The sequence below is a fragment of the Lithobates pipiens genome, unplaced genomic scaffold (genome assembly GCF_037356315.1).
Source record: "Lithobates pipiens isolate NorthernLeopardFrog02 unplaced genomic scaffold, aLitPip1_a1.2 Scaffold_18, whole genome shotgun sequence".
NCBI classification, from domain to species: domain Eukaryota; kingdom Metazoa; phylum Chordata; class Amphibia; order Anura; family Ranidae; genus Lithobates; species Lithobates pipiens.
The window spans coordinates 303,120,079-303,139,095 of record NW_027507758.1 but is presented as its reverse complement, the minus strand read 5'-3'; the positions used below and the strand labels follow the sequence as shown (position 1 = coordinate 303,139,095).

Here is a 19,017-nt window from a genome sequence, read left to right as displayed (position 1 = left end):
GTGGGTGCTACTCACGTATACGTTCGCTTCTGCACGCGAGCTCGGTGGGATGGGGCGCGTTTAAAATAATTTTTTTCTTATTTATTTTACCTTTTAATTTTTATTTTTACACTGTTTTAAAAAAATGTGGCACTTTTATTCCTATTACAAGGAATGTAAACATCCCTTCTAATAGAAAAAAAGCATGACAGGACCTCTTAAATATCAGATCTGGGGTCAAAAAGACCTCAGATCTCTTGTTTACACTAAAATGCAGTAAAAAAATAAAAAAAATTGTCATTTAAAAAAATAAAATAAAAAATGAGCTCTTAAAGGCTATGAGCAGAAGTGAAGTTTTAACGTCGCTTCCATTCTGCAGTGTCATGGAGACAGGTGGGGGCCATCTTCCCCTCACTCGTCTCCATGTCAGCCCAAGGGACAGACACAATCACTTCCACCACTGCCAACAGCTCCGGTAAGCATCAGAGAGCTCCAGATCGTTGTAGGAGGGGTGCCCTCTCCCGCCACTGATAAAAGTGATCTCACGGTGAATCCGCCGCAGAGACCACACTTGTGGTAATAAGTCAATATATTTCTTCCAAAACCAAGCAAGTGAAAGTTGATGAGGAAGAGGAGACATCTTAACTTTTTTAGTGTTATAAGTAGTTTAACATAGAAAAGGGGAGAGATTTTAAATTCAAATGGCTGTATTTGGCAGTAGTACATGACGATGACACAGACACGACTGTTCAAGGTAGCAAAGAGGATTTTTTTGTGGAAAAATAGGTGCAGAAGAAGATAAAACCCAACAATATATCAGCACAAAATTAAATTATTTATAGGCAGGGTTGCTTTCAAAGTGGGCAGATCTGGATTTGAAAATGCTCTCTAACTTTGCACTTAGTTTGTGAGGACTAGATTAAGTTTGATTTCAGGAAGTGGGGATTTTGCCACACATACAAACCGTGGTCATCCATGCACATAATGGTTAATTATATACAGAATATGCCAATACACACTGCCCTTTCAGAAGCAATGGCCAACAGTAGTGAGTCTTTATATCATAATCAGCCCAGTTTCCATTAAAAAGTCCACAGTGTGGTATAATAATCTGTTTCTTCTACTGTTGCCATGTACTGCATGTATTGCACTATGAACCAGATTGCTCATCCACTCTTTATATGCCCTGTAGCATGCACATGCCTTTAAAACACCTCCAAGAATATCATGATAATTAACACAAAGGATCCTTTATTCCACACCCAACGTATTTTTTAAAATGACTCACACTTGGAGGCAGAATTGAAAGGTTGTACAATAAAGTGGCATTCTACTGTCAATTTTCTGCCACCAAATTTTGTTATGTATTTATGTCCCTTGCTCTTATTATATTGATGTTCTACTGTATTGAACTTGTTTTGCCTGGAGTCACCCCCCCCCCCCCCCACTCCCGTGGTTAAGTTTCTGGAATGCATATATTAGCAAATTGTCTGGTCTCAACCTTGCCCAAGGTCTGAAACAACTGCAAGGAAGTATTCCTTCCTTTAGGCAGCTTTCCCACTGGGGCGGTATTCAGGCGTTACAGCGCTAAAAATAGCGCCTGTGTAGCGCCTGAAAAAAACCGGCCCCTTTCACTCCAGTGTGAAAGCCGGAGGGCTTTCACACAGGGGCGGTGCGCTAGCAGGACAGTGAAAAAAGTCCTGCTAGCCGCATCTTTGGAGCGGTGAAGGAGCGGTGTATTCACCACTCCTAAACCGCTCCTACCAATTGAAATCAATGGGACAGCACGGCAATACCGCCGGCAAAGCGGCGCTGCAGCGCCGCTTTGCAGGCGGGTTTAACCCTTTTTCGGCCGCTAGCGGGGGTTAAAACCACCCCGCTAGCACCCGCAGACCGCCGCTAAAACGACGGTAAAGCGCCGCTAAAAATAGCGGCGCTTTACCGCCGACACCCGCACCGCCCCAGTGTGAAAGCAGCCTTAGATTGCCTGGATTTTTACATTCATATGTGTGGAGAAACACATGATGCAGAATGCATACATTTGTGATTAATACATTTTAAGGTGATCTGCAGAAAGGACAATGAACTGGCATGTATTTATTAAAGGGCTGGAGCTCTCTTTGGAAATGTATTTTTGCTTAACAGCTTTACAACTAAAAGCTCATGTATAAGAGGTTAAAGTACCAAATTCAGTTACTATTTTAGGCGCAAGCCTCATAAAGTAAAAAAATATATATATCCTTTATTTTCCCTGACTAAACCAAAGGGAGGGCTACAATAAATTTGTAAATGAACATACACCTTTAAATAAATGCTGGCACACATTTGTTATTGAAAAGCAGGAATGTTGTGAAGCAGTTTGAGCAAAAATCCATTTTTTATTTCACTAAATTATTGGGTATTAATACTTAAAACATGAATTTCCACCTAACTAAACCTCATTCTTCAATTTAAGTAAAAGAACATTTTGCAAAGTAAACATGTTCTACCATTCTTATAAGTCAACCCCTAATATCTATAGTTAATCAAAAATGTTTGTGATTTATCAATTTTCATTATGTGTGGATCAATTTCCTCATCCAGACTGCAATGATTTTTATAGCATATGTTAAAGATTTGCTGTGTTTCATCAACCTATTGTACTTTAAATAGATTTCTTATCAAATGTTTATAAATGGAAAAGGTATGAACTAGTGTACATTTTAAGAAGTTTATTTTCAATTAAGATATGACCTATGGCCTTTTATAAGATGTGCTTTTGTAAAGATAAATTGTTTAATGCAAGGGCATTAACACTTTTTCCATAGCTTATACATACAGACATTAATACCCCATAAATTGTTTCAAAATTTCAGTCTTGCGTTTGTATTGATTTCCTCTGTCTCATAAATTAACTTTACATAATTTTAATTTACATTCAAATTGTAAACAATCAGTTGGCATACATTGTTACCAAGATGAATTACATTGCCACTTGAAAGTATTTGGAAGACATTAAAAAAATAAAAAGTTCAGCTCATTTTTAAACTTCATATTTCTAAAAGTTTGTCTATTTTATTGTAAATGTGATCTTTAATAAATATGGTAAACAATGAAGCCTTTCTATAATTACGATTTCAGAAGTAGCTTTTTGGCAACAATAGAGCTAGCGTGTGTTTCACAGCAGGAGACTGCATTCTGTGTCATATTATTTTCTTGTTCTTTATCTTACAGTAACAGTCACAAAAATCTTCTTTTACAAAGCACTGAATAATATCCCACTAATTCCATAAATATGATATGTGCTTACCTCCTGTGGTTAACATAATTTAGTATTGATACCAAAGATTTTGTTAGGCAGATTAGTAATAATCACAAATGTCTTATCACAATAGCATTATACTTTCTGGTAGCCACCATGTCATCACCTTCATAATGATATACCATTAATGCAATAATGAAAATAAATGGATGAATGGTTTGCTAATGTATTTGAATGGAAAATGACTTATAATAATCTAAGTCTAAAGATAATATTCATAATATTAATGAGAATCTTTTTGAAAACGACATTCAATTGGTCTGCAAGTTGCCAATTTTATGAAGACTCTCTATGATAATTGGGACTTCTGGTTTATTGTTCACCTTATACTTATTTTTTATCATTAAAACTGGGCTTCCAAGGTGTAAGCTTAAAGTAGTATTAGAACTTCAGCATTTTGTAGCTTAAAGTGTATGTAAACCCTCACCTTGTAAAACAACCCATTTAAAAAAAAAAAATCAAAGGCAAAACATTTGTGTATAGATATAAAAAAAAACATTATACAGCAGCACACTGATCTTCCCATGGCTTTGCGGGGGGGGGGGGGGGTAGTTCCCAGCCTAGCCACATGGTGCTCTCATACCTAGTGTAGTCAGTTTTTAATAGGAAAGCAAATGACTAGCAAGAATATCAGGTTTTTCACACAAAGAAAACAATATAAAGAGAGCAGGATACTTTTTCATACAAGTATATGGTACAGGATACACATATCAGGAATGTGAAATGTTTTCTGTTTTCACAGAAAAGAAAGATAATAGTGGACAGTTCAGCTTCAAGCCAGTCTGTTACCTTTGAGAAGGGTTTCGGAGGGAGGAGTAGGGGAGTGATTTGCCATCCCAGGCTACCCGGCTGTATGTTTCTATTGATGTACATAGTGTAGGAAGACACAACTCGAATCAATGCATGCAAGGGTGACTCTATAGGATGCTGAAAGTTAAAGGATATATAATGTGGAAAACAGCGGCGCTCATCTGAGTGCAGTATATTAAAATGATTAATGATGAATTTATTAAGATAAAAAATTTAAATAAGAATTAAAACACAGGGTAAGGTTTAAAATGGCTAGTCACAAGAGGAGGCTTGCTGTGTAGATCTGATCCAGATAGCCAGCGGTGTGGAGTTCTGCTGCTGTCTGGCTAGCTGCAGGGGTTTCCAAGGCTCCGAGTCAAGCTGGCAGTCATCTCCCTGTCAGCTAGGATGTCACTGAATGTGAGTCACAGGGCCAGCAGGCGCGTGTTCGGAGCATGCATGCTCCTTCTTCAGGCTGTGATAGCATTCTTATGGAATGAGGCAGTATTTATATGGTGACATGGAGGAGGGAGAAACTACATTACCCAGTGTCCTTTGCAAGCTGCTACTGTGGACAGGAAGTAACATTTTACCTTTGGTGTGGTGTGGTGTACATGGATACTGGGAATACAAAATTTATTTAAGAATTAATATTCTATTTCAAAAGAGTAAGCAAGGTTATATGAAATGGTGGCAAAGAGATATTTGATATAAATGGGACTGGAACTACTTGAATGATGGATATGGGGCTTTCCCTCTAATGGGGGATATTGGTAATACATGAGCCAAAAAAGGAGATAAGTACAGCACAATTTGGTTAGGGTAGTGCAGATTCAGAGGGTGGCTATAAAGGCTCTATTGAAAGTGGGAAAATTCTATATAGAGAATTTTTGATTCATACACATGTAGACATATATGTGTACATATGTTTATATAGAGAGATAAAAAATAAAAAAGTAAAAACAGGACATTATATGTATGAATGTAGATGTAGTAGTGTGAATATGTGTGAAGGTTATTTAAATTATGAAAATTACTATTAGGCCAGTGGATTAGGCTCTAGATGACTTTATGAGAAATGGATTATAAGACCGTGTGAACCTTGTTGAGGCCTCCTGGCACCATACTTCCCAGAGTGTATAGCCAAAAAGTTTCTCTTGCATAAAGGCGCCAGAACTGTTCAGATTTTGGAAGGCTCTTGGAGATGGTTTCCAACACCCAAACTCGAAGGTCTGTGGATTGTTGATGGTGAAATTCTAGAAAATGTCTGACAACACTAAGTTTGTAAGTGCCATCTTCTACTGAACATCTGTGTTTGCCAAATCTCTTTCTGACAGTTCTAATAGTTCTGCCTACATAAAGTAGTTGACAGGGACAGGAAAGACAAAAGATCACAAATTTGGTGAAGCAGTTATGAAAATCATTAAAGATGTAGGTCTTGCCCTTAGTAGTAAATACTTTTTGATCATGCTGGACATGTTTACATGTAAGGCAGTTGTATTTGGGTCACTGGTACATGCCCTTGATGGACAAGAAGGTAAGGGTGGGTTGTAAAGGTGGTTTTGCATTTTTTACTTTTCTTGGAGCAATTTTGCTCTTGATGTTGCAAGTTCATCTGTAGGAACGTTTGGGCTTGTCTGGAATGGATGATTGTAAATGGGGATCTTCTTGGAGTATGCTCCAATGTTGTTTGAAGATGTGTTCCATTCTCCTATGTTGGGTGTGGTATTGTGTTGTAAACCTGAGTGGCTGGGGTGTGCTCTCAGTTCTGGATTTGGTTACAATGGAATAAGATGTGTGTTCATGGAGGTAGAGATTGAATTCCTTATCTACCAGCTTAGGGGGATATCCCTTGTCCTCAAATTTTTGTTTGAAAAGGGTACCCTGAAGAATGTAGTCCTCCATGCGTGTGCAGTTTTTTTGAAGTCTACAAAACTGGCTCTTTGGTATGGTGGCTGTCCATCATGGATGATGGCAGCTCTTAAAATGGAGAAAGGAGTTTCCCAATGGGGGTTTGGTGTAGTTCATGGCATATATTGTAGTTTCTGTGTGGCATAGCTCAAGGTGCAGAAAGGCTAATCTGTCTGGGTCACAGACATGTGTGAAGGAGAGGCCAAGCTGGTTGGAGTTGCAGTATGAGACAAAGGATTCTTCCAGTAATCTCGATCCATTCCAAATGATGACTATGTCATAGATGTATCATCCATAGTAGATAATATTCTTGGCATAGGGGTTATCCTTCCGGATGGTGTGGTCTTTCCAAAAGCCTATTGCCTGGTTGGCATAGCTAGGGGCAAAATGTTCTCCCATGGCTGTGCCTTGGGTCTGTATGTAGAACTTGGCATCAAACTGGAAATAATTAACAGTGAGGTAAAAAAAAGGTTGGCATCTCTGATGAATAGGGCTTGTTTGGTGCAGATGTGTGGGTCTTGGTAGAGAAAGTGTTCCACTGCTCCACTTTCTCTATCAAGAACCACATCTCTGTGATTTGCAATCATGGAAGCCATGCTGACTCCTTCTCCCTGACCACCTACCTTGGGAACCTTGTTTCTTGGCCACTTTTACATCTTCATATAACTTTGGACTTTGTTGGTTGACCTAAGGACATCTCAAGTAAGCAAGTTTTTATTAGATACTGGGCCAGTCTTATGGGGAATAATACCCCAGGTTGACCCTTTATCCCCTGGAATTGAGACTAATTTTCTTCCTGGGGATTGGGCATCATTTGTTCTTCTTTTTTCCTATCCCATTTTTGAGGTTTATTCTATGTATTACCAAGGGATGGTGGCAATTTACATGTATGGTCTGGTGAATAACGTACCGTATTTTTCGCTCCATAAGATGCACCTGACCATAAGACACACCTAGGTTTTAGAGGAGGAAAATATGAAAAAAAAGCTGAACCAAATGTTGGAATAAATAATATTTCTACACTGACAACCAATTTAAGGGTGCACTCTACACTGATCCCCAATATAACTGGGAAATTTACACTGACCCCAACACAACTGGAGTATTTACATCAACCACCAATGTAATTGGGACATTTACAGTGACTAGCCATATAACAGGTGTATTTACAGTAAACTCCCTCATCTCTCTGCTAATCTCTGCATTCTTATCTCCCTCTCAGTACAACTCTGCCCCTATAACTCATCATCTGCTAACCTCTGTCCCCTAAAACCCCTACTCTGCTAACCTCTGCACTCCAACTCTTCCTTCCCATTCAACTCTGCACCTCTGTACACCACCTCTGCTCACCTCTGACTGCACACCTCCTCTGCTCACCTGTGCATCTCAAGCCCCCCTTTTTGATTACCTCTACATGCCCCCTATGCTCACTTGAGGTGGGCGGCATGCACGGGATGGGGCGTGATCTGCCTATAAATCACGGCGGTCGGCCTCATTTGCATAATGCTTGTTGCGTGATTTACATGTGAATGTCAATGTTAATTAAAGAACAATGCCTTTTGTTTCTCTCCCTATAGCAGCTGAAGGCAGGGGAGAAACAGGATTTAGCTGGGGCAGAGGGATGCATAGGGCATCTATAACAAACCCCCTATTAGCGGCTCTGCTGGTCAGTATTCACTCCATAAGATGCACAGACATTTCCCCCCTTATTTGGGGGGAAAAAAGTGCATCTTATGGAGTGAAAAATACGGTAATTATCAGACAAAGAATCTGCATACTCAGTTAGTGATTAAATTGCTGAAAGTGCTTAACAACTGAGAGTTTATTATTACTTTAAGTGTATTTCCCTTTCAGTTGACTTGGTATTTGACAGGTACACAGGTTGTAAGTCTAGTGTTATAATTACTTCTTAAATATATAGTACCGCATGATAACTTTGCAAGGTATGTTCCTTAGTTTAGTGAATGTGGTAGTCAATCACATGCAAAGAAAAATAAAACAAACATGATTTTTGTAAATGATTGGATGATTGAAGTAATCAAAGGTTCTCATCTCATTCACTAAGTTAAGTGAGAATTCCATTGCAAAGTGAATGTTTACTTTGCTAAGTGAATAGCCTGAACCCTGTTAGTAAATCAACCCAGTGCCTCAAATTATCAGAATGTATCACACATATCCATTATTTTGGGTCAATTGCCTATTGTGAGATAAATCAAAAGCAAACACAATATAGATAAAAAGACAGCGTGTAAAAAACAAAGTAAAATGTATCTTCACATGTCTGTGATTTGTTCATAAATATTTGAATACCAGAAACACAACAAATCCTGGGAAAAAAATAATGATATTTTTATGTTTGTCCAACTTAACAACTGAGTTAGAAATGATAGATGTTCCATTTAGAATGTGGCCTACTATTTCTTAAGAAATATATTATTATATTATTCCTTGGTGTTTTTACTGAAAGGGCAAGAACTTGAGAGACTAATCTGTAGTTGGTCTAGAGATCATGATGATTTTGATGTCTGAACAAAGCACTATTTGTAACAACCACAAAGAGTTTTGCATGTTGCTGTGTTAAATATGTGCAATGTATAACTATTAATTTTTAAGTTTATGTCCTCCCTAATCTTTTTTTTTTTTCATTGTAGGAGGGATTTTTGAATATGTAGAGTCTGGACCTTTTGGAGCAGAAGAACTAGCCTTCAGATTTGCAGTGAATACAATTAACAGAAACAGAACCTTACTTCCAAATACAACTTTAACATATGATACTCAAAGAATAAACCTCTATGACAGCTTTGAAGCATCCAGAAAAGGTATTGTTCTTGTTTAATGCAGTGGCCAATGTTTTTCATAGACCTGCATTTGCATATATTAGCACTTAAAATTGGCATTTAATGCACGATTCTATTAACCTTATTTACAAAATTGTCATGGAAAGAAATGCCTCAATGATGCCTAATGTTCAGGAAGAGAGTTACATACAGTTACATAGTTAGCCTGGTTAAAAAAAATACACAACTCCATCCAGTTCAACTAATAGAAGGGGACAATATTTATACAACCCTATAACCACAGTTGACACAGAAGAAGATATAAAACCCCAAATAAAGCAGGATCTAATTTGCTCTAGCAAGGGAAAAAAATCTTTCCTGATCCCCCAAGAGGAAATCGGATGCCCCCTGGATCAACTTTACCCATTGATAATTAGTATCAAGTTATATTATGTGTATCTAGGAAAGAATCCTGCCCTTTCTTAAAGCAATCTGCTGAGCTGACCAGAACAACCTAGCAATATACATAGATCACCCAGGGGGGATGTTTTTTTTTTCTCGACAAATGTGGAGTTACTATGATCTACCAGAACACCCAGATCCTTCTCCAGCATTGACTCTCCCAGCTATTCTCCTCCTAGTACTGTATGCAAGACGTGTTCATGTTTCTAGCTTCCATGCATAACTTTACATTTATCAATATTAAATCTTTGCCACATAGTTGCCCAATTAATCAGTGCATTTAGGTGTGTGGGGAACTTTGTCAAATGCTTTTGAAAAAATTGAAATATACTACGACCACAGCCACGCCTTTGTCCAGGGTTTTGCTCACCTCCTCCTAAAAAGAAATCAGATTTGTTTGACAACTTCTCTTTCATGAATCCATGCTGTCTGTTACTTAAAATATTTTTTTCTAGCAAGAATTGATCTATGTGGTCTTTTAATAACCACTTGACCTCCGGAAAATTTACCCCCCTTCATGACCAGGCCATTTTCTACGATACGGCACTGCACTACATTAGCTGACAATTGCACGTTCATGTGGCACTGTACCCAATATATTTATATAATTTTCCCCCAAAAATAGAGCTTTATTTTGGTGGTATTTGATCACTAATGCGATTTTTATTTTTTGCACTCTAAATAAAAAAATACAGTGATTATTAAGAAAATTTGCAGTATTAGCCATGGTAAAACTGTCACTTATTTGTGTAACACATGCATGAGTGACATGAATTTGTACACCACCATTTATAGAAGCTTCCTTGACCAGGCAGATATCTTTACCACAGCTGCTGAAGATTCACTTTAAATGTCCCTTAATCATTATCAAATGCCAAGATTTCAATGCAAGCTTGGAAAAATGCAGTTTCTCCCATTTCAGTTAATGGAACGGGCCCCCTTAACCCCCCTGACGGTATTCCCGAGTCTGACTCGGGGTGGATTTTTTATACCAAAATCGGTATCCCCGAGTCAGACTCGGGACAGCGTCGCTGGATCCAGGAGGAGGTTTCCTTACCTTCTCCTTCGAATCCAGCGATGTCTCCCCGCTGTACGAGCGAGCCGTGCCTCGCTCGATCTATCACATCGGCGATCTCCGTGCCCTGCGAGCGTTGCGACGCACGGGCACGGAGATCGGCGCCAAATTCAAAAAGTGAAATAAACAGTATACATACAGTATAATGTAATCTTACAGATTACATTGCTGTATGTAAATATTTCACATCCCCTTTGTCCCTAGTGGTCTGCCCAGTGTCCTGCATGCAGTTTTATATTGTAAAAACTGTTCTTTATGCCTGGAAACTGGAGATTGTCCATAGCAACCAAAACTGTCACTGTACATCAAAAATGATTTTAGACCAGCTAGAAAACAGCGATAATAAATTAGAATGACTCGCAGAATTGAGCGATAGCGATTTGTGGGGAGATCCGTCATCAAATACTGAAAAGTAATGACAGTGACAATTCTGCAACTCAGCAAATTTCAGTGTTTTTGATTAGATTACATTATTGAATAATTTTTATTATTGTTATATTATTATTTGGTACAATTATTTATAATTATTTATTATATTATAATTTATGATTTAATTTTTCAAACTTTATCATACCTGGGATGTCTGCTAGACTCTGGTTTGGACAGATTTAAGAGAGTTATTCCTAAGAATTGCAGGACTACAATATAAAACGCCAAATTTTCATGCAAAATAATGGTACCGCTTTTAGCACCTAAAATCCGAAATAATGGTACCGCCAGGGAGGTTAAAGAGGAAGTAAGCCCTGATGGGTTTACTTCCTCTTTCATTGCCTGCAAAGGCAAAGCATAATGGACTACTATGCATCGCATAGTAGTCCATTATGTGTCACTTACCTGACACAGGAGCCAGCGATGTCACTGCTGTCCCCTGTAGTCCGGCGCATCCATCTTCTCGGTGGGGTCTCGCAACTCCACCGCTGTCATTCGGCAAAGCCGCAATGATGTCACTCCCGCGCATGCGCAGAGAGCCGACACGCGTGGCATCTCCATCGTTGACGATGCCACACTCAGTGTGCCCATGCGCCGTAGACAGCGGTGCCTGTCTTCGGGCAAATATCTCCTAAACAGTATAGATTTAGGAGATATTTCTTGGACCTACAGGTAAGCCTTAATCTAGGCTTACCTGTAGGTCAAAGTGTGTTGTAAGGGTTTACAACCACTTCAAGCAAGTTTATGGCCTGTACTTTACCAGAATAGTAGGAGCCCGGCCACAACTTTTTTGTGTCAAAGCCCGTCCTGGTCTTCTACCAGCATGTGGAAGGCAATGTGTCCATCTTGCTGGTTCAGGGCTTGAAAGGGGACTCCCTTCCACTGTTACCTGCCACAATTCCAGGGCTGGAAGCAGTTTGGTCAGCTGAGCACAGAGGAAAAGGAGAAACATCTATTTCACCCCCTCCTCTGTGAGGAATGGAGCCAGAAACAACAGAAATGTTGTAATTCCCCCTTTTGGTTATTTGTTTACCTGCCAATTACCAGCCAGGGAGGTAGCTAATCAAACTGATATATGTTTTATCAGCTACCTTAGAGGGCAGAGGAGGGATCAGGGGTTCTATACATCTCTGATCTGTAAATAAAGAGTACCTGTTACCTGTACTGCCCAAGCTATCATAAGGAATGTTGTTTATCCCCTGTGGTAGCAATAACATTGACTAAAAAATAGAAAAAAAGTTGAAACAATAACATTTTAAAACTATAAAGCGCCCCCATCCCCTTTCCCCACAAACATATATGTAGGTCTCGCACACATATGTGAAAGCTGATTGCACCACACATGTGAGATATCACCATGAATGTCAGGATGAAAGCAACAATTCTAGCACCAGAGCTCATGTTTAACTGTGAACTGGTAACCTGTAAAGGCTTTTATAACATTGCCTATGGGGATTCTTAGGAAACATAGTTTGTCACCATTTCATGAGCATGTGAACCTTTTAAATCTTGACATGTTTGGTATCTATTTGCTCGGTAACATCATCTTTTATATTTTACCAAAAATGTACATATTATATTATTACAAAAAAATGAGAACCGAGCTAAACTTAAAATGTGTCAAAATATATAAATGGCTTTACTGAATGGAAACCTCACCCCCTTACTCAAAATTGTCCTAAATGAACTACAATAAACAATCGCAGTTATGCGCTAAGTGGAAATGGTGAACCTAAATCAATAATGACCAAAAATTGGTATCTGACCACCATAAATCAAACAAAACCTGTGAAAAAAAGGGTTATAATATATAAGTCAAATATTAAATGTCCTTTGGTATACAGTCCAAATGGCAATGGATACACCACGTGACAAAAACGTTACCAGCTCATGCCAATCTACTGGTCTGCCACCAATACAAGCTCCTGTCATCTCTCCTGGTCTGCCACTATTACCAGCTATTGCCACCACTGCTGGAATGCCACCTTAACCATGTCAAATGCTAGACTGCAATCTGAATACATGACAATGATTAAAATAAAATTGAAAATAAATCTGTATGCATGTACTCTGGTCTATTAGTCATAGGAATAATGGTTCCTACATGTTAAAAGTGTCACTATGTTCAATCACCTGTGCCACATGTCAGGAATGCTAAATCATTATTGCTTTGCAGGAGTTCCTTTATAGCTTGGTCTTGCTACACCCACATATATGCAGGTGCATCTACATAGTGGTAAAGCACTTATGCAGAGTTGAGTATTCTCTTACTGTGTGGGATGATGTTAAACTGCTATCCAATTTGGAGCATGGCATCACTTTGGAATATCTTGCACTTTCTGATATGAAAATAATATGATGCAACTCCATATAAACAAATACAAGGAATAAATACAAAGAATTCTAATTCATGTGAATATGTACAGTACAGAAAAGTAATAAATCACAATTATATTTCAGAAAAATAAGGGAAAAAACAGTTCACCCTTCTCATTTTTGTCATTATGCAACCTAGTTCCACCAAAAGAGTGGAGTGTTAAATATTCAACACAATCGCACATCCTCCATCACACTTAAGCCTCTTATCAGAAAGAAGTGGATCTCCAACTGCAGATATTAAACCATATATATCTGGTACCTTTGGGTATCCTACGGCTCTCTAGATCCAGTGTATTGCATTCCAGCCACAAGGTCTCAAATGATTCCGCATATAAGAACTCCAGATCAAATTGCATTAATCAGCCACCATGGAAGAGGCCACACATAGCGTGAATACTGCTAGGTCTGTATTTTTTTTAAAGAGTGTAGAGGGGTACTCACATTCATAAAATCAAGTACATGCAATCAAAGGCAAACACCTTGATGGCAGCTGGCATTGGCAAGCATAATGATGCCACAGGCCCCACCCAATGAGTTCTTATCAGGAGAAACAGGAGCATGAATGTGTGAAGCCATGTAAAGAATAAATAGACTCCACCAATCACACGATGAAGCATGTAATCAATGTAAAACAGAAAATCCACACAAAAATGGCACCCATCAAAGTCTAACACTAGAGCACAAATGAGGACCAAAAAAATACCTCCACTTATAATAAAATCAGTACTCTATTGCTGACTCTCATGCCCAATAAAACATGACAGTCAGTTGAAGGCAAGACAATAGAGATCAAGGAGGACATTGTGTGTTTAAACAAAAATAGACATTCTTTTTAAACTCTTTATTATTCAAATATTACTTATAATTAAAATGTATTTATTTATTTATATATGTTTTTAGCAGAGACCCTGGAAAATAAAATAGTGGTGCAATATTTTATGTCACAGAGGTTTTTCAAATGCAATTTTCTTGGAAAAAAAGACACTTTAATGAATTAAAAAAAAATAGTAACGTTATCCCAATTTTTTTGTATAATGTGAAAGATGATGTTACGCTGAGTAAATTAATATTGAACATGTCATGCTTTGAAATTGCGAACAATCGTGGAATGGAGACAAACTATGGTACTTAAAAATCTCCATAGGTCTTATGCTAGAATTATTGTTCTCACTTGAACGATTTTGGCATATGTGTGGTTTGAACACAGTTCACATTTGCGGGGATGACTTATGTATGCTAGAATTATTGCTCTCGCTCCATTGATCGTGACAATACCACACATGTGTGGTTTAAACGCCATTTACATTTGTGGGCTCTACTTACGTATGTGTGTGCTTCTGCGTGCGAGCTGTCAGAAACCATGAAATCAGGCTGAGACAGAAGTTAAATCACACTTGTTTAATAATTAAAGTAAAAAGAACAATTGTAGTCACAACATAGCCAAAGTTTAGTAACCGGAATGGATAGTCAGCCAAGCCAGAAGTCAGGGATCAATGTAGTGGAACAGCAGGTAGGATCTGGAGCCAGAAGGGATGTCAGCAAAGCAAGTCTTGAACACGATTGCAGGAAATAGTTTGTGATGTTGACCAAGGCGAAAGCAGAGATCCTTTTGGGCTGGACGGCTTAAGGAGGCAGGGCTGACAAGCAGGCTATAATCAACAGCTGAGTAACTGTGGAGAGATAGAAGCTGGCAATTAACTGACAGTTGAGCTCATTTTTTTTCTTTTATTTCTTTTTACACTGTCTCTTTAATCACTTCCCATCCAGGCCAATACTGATATTTCTCTCCTACATGTAAAATTCATCATTTTTTGCTAGGAAAATTAAATAGAACCCTCAAACATTATATATATGTTTTTTAGCAAAGACCCTAGAGAATACAAGAGGTGGTTGTTGCAACTTTTTATCTCGGACGGTATTTGTGCAGCAATTTTTCCCAAAAAATTTTGGGGAAAAAAATGTTTCATACTTAAAAAAATAACAATACATTAAAAATAGCCCAATTTTTTGCATACTGTGAAAGATTAAGTTATGCCAAGTAAATAAATACCCAACATGTCACACTTCAAAATTGCACATGGCCTCAAACTTCGGTACTTAAAAATCCCCATAGGCGAAGTTTACTTTTTTTGTTGGTTACATGTTTTGAGTTCCAGAGGAGGTTTAGGGCTAGAATTATTGTTCTCGCTCTAACGTTTGTGGTGATACCTCACATGTGTGGTTTGAACACCGTTTTCATATGTGGGCACGACTTACGTATGCGTTCGCTTCTGTGGGGGGGACAGGGCGAATTCAGTTTTTTTCTTTATTTTTAATTTAACTTTTATTTTTTTAGTCTGACACTTTTTTAAAAAAGAAACATTTTTTTGATCACTTTTATTCCTATCACAATAATATTTGTAATAATAATAATGGAATATGGCATGATCAGTCCTCTTTACAGTGAGAAATGGGGTCAATAAGATCCCACATCTCACCTCTAGGCTGGGAAGTCTGAAATAAAAGAAAACGATCTTGGCTTCCCATCCCTTGTGCCAGTAATAGTCATTGAAGGATACTCTTTATGGAGAGATCTGGGGTCTATAAGACCCCAAATCCCTCATTTGCACTTAAAAGCATTCAAAAGGCCACGTTTGGCAATTCCGAATGCTGTCATTTTCTTAAAATTTGGCGCCTTTAAGTCTTCTGTAACCGGAAGCAATGTCATGATGTTGCTTCCAGGTTACTAGATCTGAGACCCGATCAAAGCTGATTCCAACTCTGGCCAGCCGGAAGGTGTGCCAGCTGGTCGCTCGGGCCTCCTGGTGGGATGACTGGGCCCAGGCAAGCGGCGGTAGGACGTAACTTCTGGCTCCTTGGGATAACAGCCAAGCGGCAGCTAGCCGCATCGGTTGTTATCCCAAGAAGGCCGACCGTTTGCTCAAAAAAAAAAAAACAGTACCAGGGGGATGTGTGCAGCTGCATGCATCACTCCGGTACATCCCCTTCAAGGTGAGACGTGAAGGGGTCAAGGTCCTGTGGCCTGTATCAAGTTGAAAAATAAAGTTTGGATATACCTCTTACAAAATGACTGCCTCTCCATTGAGGAAAATAATAGTCAATCCCTATTAGTTTTAAGGAGAAAGGGTCTCTGTTCTGGTGGAAACAGTAATGTTTAGACAAACGATGGTCTTTAAATCCTTTACATATATTATTTATATGTTCCTTATCCGCAATTCCCAAGTGGTCCTGTCCACATACTGAATCCCACAAAGGCACTGTAAAAGATAAAAAACACCTTAAGCAGTACATGTAATAAAGTGATCAATATCATATGACCTAGATGTACTATGTAACAGTATTTCTACCAATGGTCTTGCACATTTTTAATTTCTGACAAGAAAAAAGCCCTTAAGACCTCTGAACAGCATTTTTAAAATATAATGCTCATTTAATTAATGAACTTGACACTTTGATTATTGAGGAACATTGCTTGATGGTGACAGCTGATGTAGCTTCCCTATATTCTATAATCCCACATAATTTGGGATCAGCAGCGGAATATTATTTATCTAAAGACTCCTTCATGATAGATCAACAAAGACAGCTTACTTCACAGCTTCTTTTGTTTGACAGGGAACACAATTTTTTGGGGTTTGGGGGACAATTTTATCTTCAGAAAACTGGCATAGATGTGGAGCCAAGTTTGCCCCAGCCTCACTAACTTATTCATGGCAAAGTGGGAGGAGGTTGTTGTCTATGATCAGATGCCTTCTCAGTTCATCTTTTGGAGGCGCTACATAGATGATGTTCTCTATTTTATGGAAGGAGGATGCTGAACCTTTTAAGAACTTTTATGGAAGGATTGAATAGAAACAACTGTGGTATTCGGTTGTCTTATGAATTTAGTAGTGTGCTAATCAGCTTTCTAGATTTGACTATCGGGAGAGAGGGGGGCCATTTTGTGACATTTTTTAAGGAAACCGTCAGAAATGGATACACCCCCAAGATAGCTGCCATCATACATCTTGGGTTTAAGCCATTCTGAAAGGTCAATTTCTTAGAATTATTATGTTCCAGATTAGAGGATTATAAAACCCTATCTCAGATTCTTAAACAGCGTTTTATGGAAAAAGGTTATCATGAAGAGAAATAGAAAATTGAGGTTATTAAAGCGGGAGTCCGCCGGGAGTCCAGGTTTTTTTTTTTAAAAAGCCAGCAGCTACAAATACTGCAGCTGCTGACTTTTAAAATAGTGACACTTACCTGTCCAGCGCGCCCGCAATGTCGGCACCCGAAGCCGATCTCTCGATCGTCTCTCGGGTGCTGCCACCGCCATCTTGGGTATGGGAATCAGGAAGTGGAGCCTTTCGGCTTCATTTCCCGGTTCCCTACTGAGCATGCGCGAGTCGCGCTGCGCAATAAGGATGGACCCGCTGCCTCTGGGATCTGTGTGTTTCCCTGCAGGCAGCGGGGGACTTTCGGAAAGGGGCATAATCTACGCCCCTTTCCGCAGAGAGCTATCCCGGAAGTGGGTGCAGATACCTGTACTGTACAGGTACCTGCACCCCCTCCCCCCTGAAAGGTGCCAATTGTGGCGCCGGAGGGGGGAGGATTCCAATGAGCGGAAGGTCCACTAGGACCCACTAGGGTGGACCTCCACTTTAATGAAATATATACAATTAAGTGTGACACTCTATTGAACAAAAATCCTTCACAAACCTCCCAGATCAATAGGGACCATAAAATATCCTTTATCACTACTTTCTCTAATCATTTTCTGTAAAGGCTCTCCCAATTCATGTGCTGGTGCATGATCTTTTTAATTTAAAAAAATATTTGAATAATGAAGAATTAAAAAAAAACTCTATTTTGTTTAAAGTGGTTGTAAACTCTCCCCCCACAACTTTGTCCCGTGTAAATCAGCATAAAAAAACCTTAATGAACACTGCTTGTAGATATCTCCTTACTTGTTTAGCATTGTTGTAATCCTTTTTGTCCTTTAGAATGATGTCATTGAGCATACCCAGATCTCCCATAATTTACGGCACACTCGCTATGTGCTTATCTATCTGTTATCAGGACTTCCTACAGCACACCACTGAAATCCCAGGAGACTTTATAATCACTCAGAGCTTCCTCCTACACCCCATGTGACCATGTGACATCACATGCAGTGTAAAGCAGGGCATGGGACAGCATTACTGCAGTCTTATCAGCTGAAGCTGATAAGACTCACGCAGGCAAACACTGGATAATCAGCACAAGTAAATACTATGAAATAAAACAAGTCAGCTATGAACAGGGAAGCAGGGTTGCCATAGTAACGTTGGATTGAGAAGGAGACTTGGTTAACAGTACAGGAAGTACTCAATGTAAGAGCGGAAATACCCTCTACTGTGGACTCAGAAAACAATACTTAAGATGGCGCTGCCTTACCCCTGGAAACAAGCTTTTTTTTACGTTTCTTTAAACACTAAGTAATATGCGATTTGGGCTGGATTACAGTGGCTATAGTTTGATAATTACTTATTATAATGGACTAAATGAAAAGAAGCATCAGAGTGGGAGAGTTTACTTCCTCTTTAACCACTTAAGGCCCGGGCCTATGTTCCAGACTCTGTGTTTACAAGTTGAAAAAAAATTTTTTGCTAGAAAATTACTTAGAACCCCAAACATTATATATATTTTTTTCAGACACCCTAGAGAATAAAATGGGGGGGTCATTTCAATACTTTATGTCACACTGTATTTGAGCAGCGGTCTTACAAGCACACTTTTTTGGGGAAAAAAAAAAAATGTTTTCCTTAATAAATAAGACAACAGTAAAATTAGCCCATTTTTTTATATTGTAAAAGATAATAATATGCCAAGTAAATTGATACCTAACGTGTCACGCTTCAAAAGTGCACCCGCTCGTGGAATGGTGACAAACT

The 19,017-nt window shown here is 38.9% G+C and overlaps 1 protein-coding gene across 2 annotated transcripts in view; it reads left to right on the top strand.

The window, feature by feature from the left end:
* GRIK2 (glutamate ionotropic receptor kainate type subunit 2) overlaps positions 1–19,017 on the top strand; it is a 984,426-nt gene that overhangs the window by 309,780 nt on the left and 655,629 nt on the right. For both annotated transcript variants that reach the window (XM_077487191.1, XM_077487190.1), the window contains one exon: positions 8,632–8,799. In XM_077487191.1, coding sequence (XP_077343317.1) covers positions 8,632–8,799 — 168 coding nt within the window. The remainder of the gene's footprint in view (positions 1–8,631; positions 8,800–19,017) is intronic.